General features: G+C 43.4%; 1 protein-coding gene across 2 annotated transcripts in view; it reads left to right on the plus strand.

The window, feature by feature from the left end:
- The window catches only part of LOC109969161 (cytohesin-3), a 24,105-nt gene extending 13,378 nt beyond the window's left edge, over positions 1-10,727 (plus strand). For both annotated transcript variants that reach the window (XM_020615858.1, XM_020615859.1), the window contains 8 exons: positions 1,012-1,092; positions 1,200-1,312; positions 2,066-2,214; positions 2,351-2,462; positions 5,744-5,820; positions 7,688-7,759; positions 8,555-8,709; positions 10,124-10,727. In XM_020615858.1, coding sequence (XP_020471514.1) covers positions 1,012-1,092; positions 1,200-1,312; positions 2,066-2,214; positions 2,351-2,462; positions 5,744-5,820; positions 7,688-7,759; positions 8,555-8,709; positions 10,124-10,196 — 832 coding nt within the window. In that variant the 3' untranslated portion in view covers positions 10,197-10,727. The remainder of the gene's footprint in view (positions 1-1,011; positions 1,093-1,199; positions 1,313-2,065; positions 2,215-2,350; positions 2,463-5,743; positions 5,821-7,687; positions 7,760-8,554; positions 8,710-10,123) is intronic.
- The last annotated feature ends 96 nt before the right edge of the window (positions 10,728-10,823 follow it).

Below are 10,823 nucleotides of genomic sequence, written 5' to 3' on the forward strand. Positions count from 1 at the left end.
CTGCAACAGGAAAACAGAGGGAGGGACACAGGGAAAGGAAATGGAGACAGCGGAGGAGAAAACTAGCTGGAAGGTGGATGGGTAGTGGGAGATGGATGCAGACTGAGTGTGCGATTGACTCTTAAATTACACGTTGTTTTGTTTGACAGCCCTTTTTATTGCTCCTGTGTATTTCACAGTGTACTCACTGTTCATACACTCAGACATATATATATATATGCAAATTTTATTTCATTTTTACAAATAGCACGGCACATCTATGTGTAAGTAGTAAATTTACCTGTAGCAACAACCTATACCACCCTCACAGGATTAGTTTTATGTAGCACCAGATGACAGTACGGGGCACAATACAGTCACAAACGCTCAACCGAGGAGACAAACATTCATATGTATAGTCCTGGAGTGCTATTGCAATGCAACTTTGTTTGTTTCTTGTCAGCCAGCTCTTTCTGTACTCTTCTCAACCTTTCCACTGCCTCCTTCTACAAAAACACACAAAACACAAAGAAAATTCCTGGTTTTATTTGAACAGTACAAAGATGATGCGGTGTCCGGATCATACACTCTGATGTACAGCAAACGCAGTCAGAGACGCTGTCACTGCAGCCTGAGACCAGCTGTTGAATACTCCCTTCGACTGCCAAACAAATTTCTCACAGAAAGGAGCTTGTGTGGGTTTGGTTTTAGCTGTTTTTTCCTAAGTGAGACACCATTTCCCTCCCCTTGGGGTGAAGAGGCATTCAGCACTGGCCAGCTGTTTAAATTACTTCCAGACCCGCTCAGTGTCCGGTATGAATAAGAGCACAACCATGTCAGGAATGAGAGAAATGAGAAATTCTTTTGTGGAGGACATATTGCTTTTGCCCATCCTCTCTTTTGGGTTCACATGATGTTCAGAGATGTCTCATCTTCGCAAAGGCATTTTGAAATCTCTAAGATTTTTTCCTCTGAATGAACAATTGGCTAGAAGTAAAATCACTTCAGGTTCTCTGTGTTTTTTTCCTACAGGGATGACTTCAACATCAAGGTACTCCAGGCTTTTGTGGAGCTACATGAGTTTGCAGACCTCAACCTCGTCCAAGCGCTACGGTCAGCAGAATGATTCACAAAATCGTTTAATAATGAAAACGGTTCTGCTATGTCTACCCGGTTAAGGTGTGGCATCGCAGATGACTTCCTCTCCTTTTCTACTCTAGGCAGTTCCTGTGGAGTTTCCGTTTGCCAGGTGAAGCCCAGAAGATCGACCGCATGATGGAGGCATTCGCCTCACGGTACTGCCAGTGCAACCCCGGAGTCTTCCAGTCGACAGGTCAGACACACGGGGTTATTGTAGTGTAAACCAGGCTTTTCTGTCAGCTGTGCCCCAACAGGCGGGTCAGAGGAACTCCAGTACCCCTTCACTGACACCGTCTGTCATGTTTCAGTTCATTTGAAACATGGCAGACGGTGAGGGATGGCACAAACTTCAACCTCCTGGTGAAAACCAGGCAAAAATATCAATGTCCACCCCTTCTGATCAAGTAACCTGTGGAAACTGCATAGTATTTGACTGTGTGTTACCCCAGAACACCCACGAGCAAAGTGTCGGTGTGAGGAGACAGACGGTGGGGGATGAATGATTCATTTACAGACGGCCACTGGGCCACACGAGTTTGAGCATTAACTCAAAGTGGAGAGACTGAAGCTGCCACCCTTGCATTTACTCTCACACACCTCTCTCTCTCTCTCTCTCTAACACACAGTGAAATGCAGTAGAAATGCAAAATGTTTTTAAAAAACTGGCTTGTCCAAGTCTAAAAGTGATGTATTATTAAAACAGGCTCAGAAATATTATATCATATATGAACTGGAGAATAAAAGGTATAAATAAAAGCCTATTTCATTTTATTATCTGGTATTACCTGTTCCCTTTTTGCACTGTTGCAACTCTTTGATCTCATTTAGACCAGATAGTAATGTGCAGTCTGTATAACACCACATACAGATTGGGTGTTAATGCCAGGTGTGAGTGGGGTTTTGTGACAGGACATCTGCTTTTCATAATGCATCTCTGTTCTCTCAGATACCTGCTATGTGCTGTCGTTTGCTATCATCATGCTGAACACCAGCCTGCACAATCCAAATGTCAGAGACAAGCCCCCAGTGGAGCGCTTTATTTCCATGAACAGAGGCATCAATGAAGGAGGAGATCTTCCAGAGGAGCTTCTCAGGGTGAGGGTTTGTTTGTGATGAGCGCGTGTGTGAGATGATTGATCTCCATGACCGTTATGTCACATCTCCTACATACAGGTAAGGCGTGTTCCACTGTTTCCTCATTTGATTAATAGTTTCCCTTCCTTGCCTGCAGAACCTTTATGACAGCATCAAAAATGAGCCCTTCAAAATCCCAGAGGATGATGGGAATGATCTGACGCACACATTCTTCAACCCTGACAGAGAAGGCTGGCTCTTAAAGCTTGGTATGTGCTTTCAGAATAGCAGACAAAAGCCTTGAACTTTGATAACTTGTAACTGTTAAACATATGTTCTGAGTTCACTTTAGGTGAACTTTGTGCTGTTGACCAATAGCAGACCATCTTCATTGCGATGACCTCTGAGGGAACACAGTGTTAACTTCTCTTTTATAGGACTCGCTTCTGTCTGAGTACAACTGCTTTACAAAACAGATGTGGCGTGGTGTTCACTCAGTCATAAGACAGGAGTTACTGAATGAGGAAAAAACCGTGCATCCACGCTCATGCAGACATTGAGTGAATTTATTACACGTCTTGGCATTTTAATTGATAATTGGTGTTCATTTTGCCAGTGTGAAGACACTGCATATCCTGATGGCTCATTAACTAGTTAATAGGTAATTCAACAGAGTTATAAGTCCATCTATTCATTGTGCCATGGAAGGGAAAACATCTACCTAACTAGCCTTGTAATGTTGTAGTAACATTAATGAGTGTTACAAAACATCATTTGCAGTTGGTTCATGATGCTGCCCTTGCAGCCCTGTCTTTGTCCAGAAAACTGTCCACCTTCATGATGGCACAGGTAATGCTTCTTCCTCCTCTGTGCTCTCATCCTGGCGTTGGCTGCCATCATCTCATTAGCACACCGGACCCCCCTGAACATGCTAGACACCCACCTAACTGACTTTTTGTAGCAGAGGGCAAGTAAGTCACAGCATTGTGAGATGATGAGTTAACTCATTTAAAGAGAAAGGTGAGTCAGAGGGCAGTGGTCTCCCTCATTCTGCATGGGGATTGTGGCACAGGAGAAGGCTGGATGAGGCATAGAGCTCCGCTCAGCTGGTTCGCACGCAGAACGCTACTTGTTACACCAAGAAGCCTTGGCATGACAAAACGGTTCACCTCATCAAACCTCGGTGCCACTTGCTATACACCAATTTATTATCTTGCCTTTGATTACGGCATAAAAAAGGAAAGTCATGTATGTCAGTCATAAACAAACAAGCACTTTTTGCTGATAAAATAGAAACCTGTATAATGGTAGATCACAAAATTAATCAGACAGGTGTAAATGTATTTATATGGAAGAAAATGTGAAGGTGAACATTGGATGCAGATTTTTGTAAACCTCTTATGTTTTGCAGAGCTGCTTCCTGTTAGCTTTTCCCTGTTTGTGGTCTTTGTGCCAAGCTGAGCTAACGTTGGCTTCATACTTAGACATGAGTCATAATGATCTTTTCAGATAATTCATGGCAAAACATTGAATGTGTTTCTCAAATTTTCCTACTTTTTCTTTAAAGCTGTGATGTAACAAGCCTTAAAACATTAGCAAGTCAGCCAAAGAACTAAATCTTCTGAATGAAAGCGATGTTAACTTGCATTGCTCTGATGTAAATAACTTTCCTTCCTCGGTCCTGAAACAGGTTCCCAGGGCTCAGCTGCGAACGGGTCGCCTCATGCTTTGTGCCGTTAGCTTGCACGTCACACAGCTCCTGTGTAACTATCTGCCAGAACATGCAGTCATGCTTGAGCTTTAGAGAATGGGCTGCTTGAGTCTGCGCTATGCGAACGCGTACCTACCACTGCATGGCTGGTCATGCAGAAAAATAAAGGAGCCCTCAGCCCTGTTTCATTGTCCTCCCTCTGTCCCACCAGCTACACTTGCCAGATCATTATAGGTCCAGTTTTCCCGTTAGTGAATTCCACACTAGTGTTAGCTCCATCAGAGGAGCCGCTGCTCAGTGATGGGAGGATTTTCAGTATGACAGAGCTCCACTGAGACCGCTGCTCTGCCTACATCCATCATCCTCCAGCATGCAGTAACTTTCAGTTATTTAGGTGGTTGTAGAATACGTTTCAGAAGGTCTAACTGTGGTGAGGGTCACAGAGTCTGAGCACTGTTAGTCTTGTGAAACTGTCAAGCCAAACTTGTACTTTGGGATTGATTCAAGAGACAGGGACAGATGTGGATTCTTTTCTTCTGTTCTCCATAATTATCTAATTGAGGTGACAAACAATATCTAATCAATATTTATAGTTGAATCAATGCTGGTCATTGTACAATACTGTGGCTGTTACACCCATGAGGACCTCATTTAGTCAACTAAGTTACACTCAAGGGAAACCCTTTTATCCTGTTAAATAATGCAGATGATAAAAAATAGAATAATATGATAATGTACTCCCTCATACTTGTTCATTTATTAGCGCTCCCCCTCCAGAGTCCATAAACTAACAACTGAGTGATATATCTCTATTAGAACCATGCAAACATGAGGGTCTGGATATAGAAATTCACATTAAATGTTAGGATGATTTTAAAGCCTGCCACATGGTCGACTATAGCATAATAAGATGTACGTATATTTTGGATTCACCCAACAATGCTCATTCCGTTTTATAGTGAGTTACAGTAAATACAGTGGATGCTCATAAGTAATATACTCTAGATGATGGATTTAACTGTGGTGTCATTATGGAATAAAAACCTGGGTTAAGTGAGCATTACATATTGATTACATCAGTAACGACTGCTTTCACCTCATCCTGTAAAGTCAGCAAATGTTAATAATCTGCAATATGTGCACCTTGTGTACTGATATCGGCCACATTGTCTTTTGATTACACATGTGAATTGCTCATCACTGGTGTAATTAACAGGAAATCCAGTAATCCCAATAATCTCTTACAATCTGATGATGGAGACAGATGGAGAGAGAGGCTCTTGTGAGGAGATGTCCTTTTATAATTCCTACATTCAGATATGTAATTGTATAATAAAAAAGGTTCAGATGGTGTTTGACTCAAACAGGTCACTCGCTCTAAAAGTGAACCCTCTGTGCAACAAGTATGAGCCGTTACATTTTACTGCCTCTGTCTTCTATTTGGAAAATGTCAGAAGAAATGTTTCTCAGGTCTAGCTCAAAATCCATCACTCTCCCTGGTCGGACCAGCTGGGTGCACTCCAGCTTTTCATATACTGTAAACATGGGTGTGTGAATGTCTGGGGTTTCTCCTGGAAGGTAACACTGGGTTCAGCTGTTTTCACAAGAACACGGTGGGCGCTTTTACGCTTGCTACCCTGGCCCCTCAGACATCGATCGCCAGGGATCGGGGGTGCCGGAGGCAGCATCCAGCATCTGATTGAGCTTAATGATGCGGAGTCGATGATCAGAACCAGATGTGGCACATGGAGCCGAGGTGTCCTATAGATCAGTCTTGACATGCACAAACACCACCATGTCTTCAGTTTGAGCTTGAATGCTGTGTGTTTCTCTTTACAGGTGGCAGAGTGAAGACATGGAAGAGAAGGTGGTTCATTCTGACCGACAACTGCCTCTACTACTTTGAATACACAACAGTGAGTAGGCAGATGTGTGTATGTGTGACTGCGTGCGCATAATAGAACATATTTGACTGTAGAGGATGTTAGAGTTTAGCATTATAGTAAATTTTCTTCTATTGCTGAGAGCGAGATGGAACTGATGCCACCCTAGTCTGTGTGCCAAATATGAATCTTCAGCCAGGAGACAGTCAGCTTAGCTTAGCACAAAGACTAAAAGTGAAGCAGTCTTGTCATGTGCCAAGGTTTATATACTCACCAAATACTTTGAAGCTCTTTAATTAAATATTGACATCAAATTAATGTGGTATTGTTTGTTTGAACCATACAAAAACCAAGTATAGAAACAATAGCATGTGGTTTAACAGAGGGTTACATCTTGAGCTAATTCTTGCCAGCAGTGGGGACTTCCTGTTGCCTGCCCAACTCACGGTGACAACAAGCCTCAGAAGTCATCACGCCTGGCCAAGAAACGGTCCCGCACATAACCTAGCTTAAAACTGAAAGTTGTTTTGATTTTTATGATTTTGTGTGTTCAGTCTTGTGCTAGACGTGAGATAATTGGCCTTTTGATTTTGTATGGTTTTTGTACTCTTTCATAGAATATCAGGCTTTATGCTAAGCGAACTAGCTTAATAGTTAGTGAAAGAAAGCAATTAAGTGTATTTCTCAGTGTCAAATGTTCCAGCTCAATATAAAAATCTCAAAAGTAGTTTTAAATTTTAAAATAGTTAATCCAATATTGATAGTCTGAGTGTGTGAAATAGCTGATATGTAAATAAATTTAATAGAGGGATAGGGTGCACTGAGATTGTAAGTACTGTATTAAAAAACAAAAATTAGGGCATATATATAATCTCTCTTTCTCACATGCTTTAACACACACACACACACAAAGACAGAGGACTTTGCCCTCCAGCTTTATTATTAACAGATGTAGCCCCTTCAATTTCAATGAACCTCACTCTAGCAATTAACATGAGGCATCATGGGAAACATCTGTAAGGTCTACAGCACACATCTGGCCCTGCAAAGCCATAAGCCAAGTGGCTCCCCCCAACCCACTTCAGCCCAGCAGCCCCCTTTCTAACACCACCCCCCACAGACATACACAGGAGAACGCTGCAGCAGGAGTGTGCACACAGAATGACACACACATAGCCAGTTGTGAGCTGAGCATCTCTCCCTCCTGCTGTGCCCCCTCATTAGCAGCGAGCAGGGCACATAGCTATTCCCCAGGGTCCCCCAAACACACATGCACACGCACACACTTCACATCTGGCCCCTCACACACAATAGCGTTCAGTGGAGGATCGAGGATGCGGAGTGTAGGGTTACATCTCCCTGTGATGCTGCGAGGCTCAATTTGATGTAGAGATAATGCTTAAAATACTGAGCTCTTATTTTCCCCACACATTTTAACATCACATGAAAATACTGTTCTGCTTCTCCTACAGGTATTTATATCTATGTCCTATTCTGATCTGTCAACAAATTAAAAACTTGACATCCAGTCTAGCAGCTCTGAGGCTGTGCTCTGACTTGCCGCTAAATGCCAGAAGTCAGGATGCAGATGTCTTAGTGATGGGGTTTATGGGAAATGGTCGCTTAATTGGGGGCAAAAAAGCAAGAAAAGCAGTGGTATAGGCGAGTGTCCATCACCTTAACTATGGCTTCAGTCTGGAATATTAACAGGTGTCCCAACTGATTTGACAAAATACTGTCAGTTTTTATCAATAACCTCAGTGTGTTGCATCATCTCGGTTGGATCTTTTATTTACTACGTATCCCTGTGTCCCTGTCCTGCTCCTCATCTTAGATATTGGTGAAGAGACACACTGAATGAGTAATCTGTTGTGTTGTCTTTGTATGTATGTCTCTCCAGGATAAAGAGCCCCGTGGGATTATTCCTCTGGAGAACCTGAGTATCAGAGAGGTGGACGAGCCCAGGAAACCTGTAAGAACACACACACTCCTCCTGTCTTCTGAATTCATACAGAGAGCTCAAACTGGAAAAAACAAACAAACAAAAAAAACAGAATTGCCACATACAGATATTGGGTTTCATTTATCAACTGCTCTTAAGAACAAATCTTGTTCATAAAATACATTTTCACAAAGATACCAGCATTCGCCCATGTTTTCTTACTGGGATATGTTCTTGGGTAAGAATAGAACCTATGCACATTTGAGCGCTGACACGTGTGAAATAACTGGTTATTTAGTTGAAGGGACCCGGGTGCACGCATGGAGGTGTGCTCAGCTGATGACACACCCAGGAGAGCCACGATGGCCCTGATGTGCTGGTCCAGCTCAGATAACTCAGGGCAGCCTGTCCTCCTCCACTGGTCGGCATCTCTCGTCTGTGTTTGTTTTGTTGACTCAGATTTGAGATCAGACCATCAGTTGTGCGCCCTTCTTATAGTGTTCACTGAACGACTAAGAGCATCCCATGCGTCTTTTTGTTTTATATTCACTGCGGACGCTACTAAATATAGCAGCTCATTTGTTGTTTTCCACTTCATAACCAGGTTTTTCTTTGCACATGGGATTCATCAATATAAGAACACAGGTGTGAGCAATTCTGCGGTTTAAGAAAGCATTCATGAATCAGACGTAGACATTTCTTAGGACCTGAAGAACAGCCTACAAAGAAATTTAAGAAAACGCTTAGGAAGATGTTGGTGAATGAGACCTGTTATTTTTTTTACCACGCATATCATACCATGGTTGGCTCTCGATGTCGCCCTAGAATTGCTTTGAGCTGTACAACCCCAACCACAAAGGTCAGGTGATCAAGGCCTGCAAGACAGAAGCAGACGGGCGCGTCGTCGAGGGCAACCACGTGGTGTACAGGATATCTGCCCCCACGCCGGAGGAGAAGGAGGAGTGGATCAAATCTATCAAGTAAGAGATGCTGTTAGTGTGGATCCATTTACACTGAGAGGGCACTTAGCCAACGCTGAGCTACTCCCATGTGGGACTTTCCCATGTCTGACCTTGACTGTGAGAATGCAACACACATGTGCACGCTGGTGACTAAATGTGACTCCATTTCTCACACAGATAAGACTCGGAGGCAATTCCTTCTCTGCTTGGCAAACTCGCTTCCCCTTTGATTAGCACTCAGCAGTGGAAGGAAAAGCACACACATGCACACACTCTCACTCAGGCTCTTCGGTTTTTGCAGCCTCTTCACCTGATTTCTCATACCCACATGCTGCCTTGTTAACCAGTGAGGAGTATGGATGTGCAGCAGTAAATTGGGCCCAGTGGGCAATTGATCGGCTCACTGGTTATCATCCACTCAGCTACAGCTTCACTGCCATATGTGATCAGCATCAGAGCAGAAATGATATTGCACAATCCTGCTATGCTCTAATTATATAAACAAAACCAATTAGCTTTGACAAATATATATGGATAAGGCTGCCTCATGTACGGTTAAAGTGACTAGAAAGGGGAGTCAGCTGACCTTGAGATGACACGCTGCTACACATTTCACACTGGTTGCAAGCCTCAGAGGGCTTTTAGTGTCAGAGCACAACTGTACTGCCATGAGTGTTAGTTGTTAGTGTTTCATCCCATTGCACACTCAAAGGCAAAGACTCTGTCATTGTTGGAATAATAACGATGGCAGACTGGACTCAGCAGGACAGAGCTGTGCAGCCCCAAACCACACTCTCACTTGCCTTAGCTGCTGGGGCGGCAGTCTGTCCTGTGGTCAGCACAGTCGCGCACACACAAACCCATGTCATACCCACACCTGACTCATCTGTGCATAAACGCACACAGTCAGCACGTTAACAGTTCTGCTGCTGGGAAGGTTGTGGGTTTGATTCCTGTCTTTAGTGTGCGACACGCCAGAGTAAAAAGCTTTGGAAAGCACAACATTCCTGTTGCTTCACCTTTTTTACATTGATGTAAAGAAGAGTTTCATGGTGTTCAAAGAAGGGTATGAGATGTTGAGACATAAGGTGAGTGAGGAACACATTTCAGATGTGTGAAAAATCACTAAATGTCAGGTTTAGGTGTTGATCACTCACAAAGCAAATGGGTTTCTTTCTAGACTCAGCAGAATGCAGTGCAGACAAGACATGATGTGTTTTGGTTAAGTTGCACTGACAAATAGAGATGTGATAGATTAAGGTTAGCCTACTACAATGACAAATTACTGACCCTCATCCCAAAATGGACGTGGAATGCACTAAAAAATCACAAAAGACCAGGCTTAATTGTTTTCTTTAAGCTCTAATTGTGTGGGTAGGATTAATGTCAAGAGTCGATCAGTGACGCATTCCTTTGTGCGTTCTTTCCACAGAGCGAGCATCAGCAGGGATCCTTTCTACGACATGCTCGCTACCAGGAAGAGGAGGATAGCCAATAAAAAATGATGACCGCCCATCTTCAACCACATCACTAGTTTCTGTGCCCAGCAGAGCCCTTGTGTATGTATGTTTCTATGTTATGGGGGTTTGAAGGACTCCCATGCATTCTTTCAGGGCAGCAGCAGACACACATGGGCGTTTTCCAGACTAAATGGATCATTTTTAGTTCCACATGAAGATTGTCAGTGCACAGATGTGGATGTGAAGATTTTATTTATGCCTGCACAGACTTTGAACACTGAGAATGCAGAAGAAAGAACTGTGTGCAAAATCCTTATCAAGAAAAAGGATTAAGGATGAAGACAGCAGATGACTGGAAGAACAGCCATGACTGGAATCATGGGACATCTTTGTATGTGCACATAATGTGGCTATGGTGATGTCGCCCTCTGCTGGACACACAAGGAATTAAATCTACTGCACTGCACATGCAGAGCGAGGATTTGAAATCTGAATCCGCATCATGATGTGGTGCTCTTATTGTCCGGGCTCACCTGGGTGGTCATCGGCCACTGACATTCCCGGATGCCAGTCCACCAATAGTGCGCGAGGATTTGAAATCTGAATACGCATCATGATGTGCTGCTCTTATTGTCCGGGCTCACCTGGTTGGTCATCGGCCACTGAGATTCC

This window comes from Monopterus albus, unplaced genomic scaffold (assembly GCF_001952655.1).
Source record: "Monopterus albus unplaced genomic scaffold, M_albus_1.0 scaffold171.1, whole genome shotgun sequence".
NCBI lineage: Eukaryota > Metazoa > Chordata > Actinopteri > Synbranchiformes > Synbranchidae > Monopterus > Monopterus albus.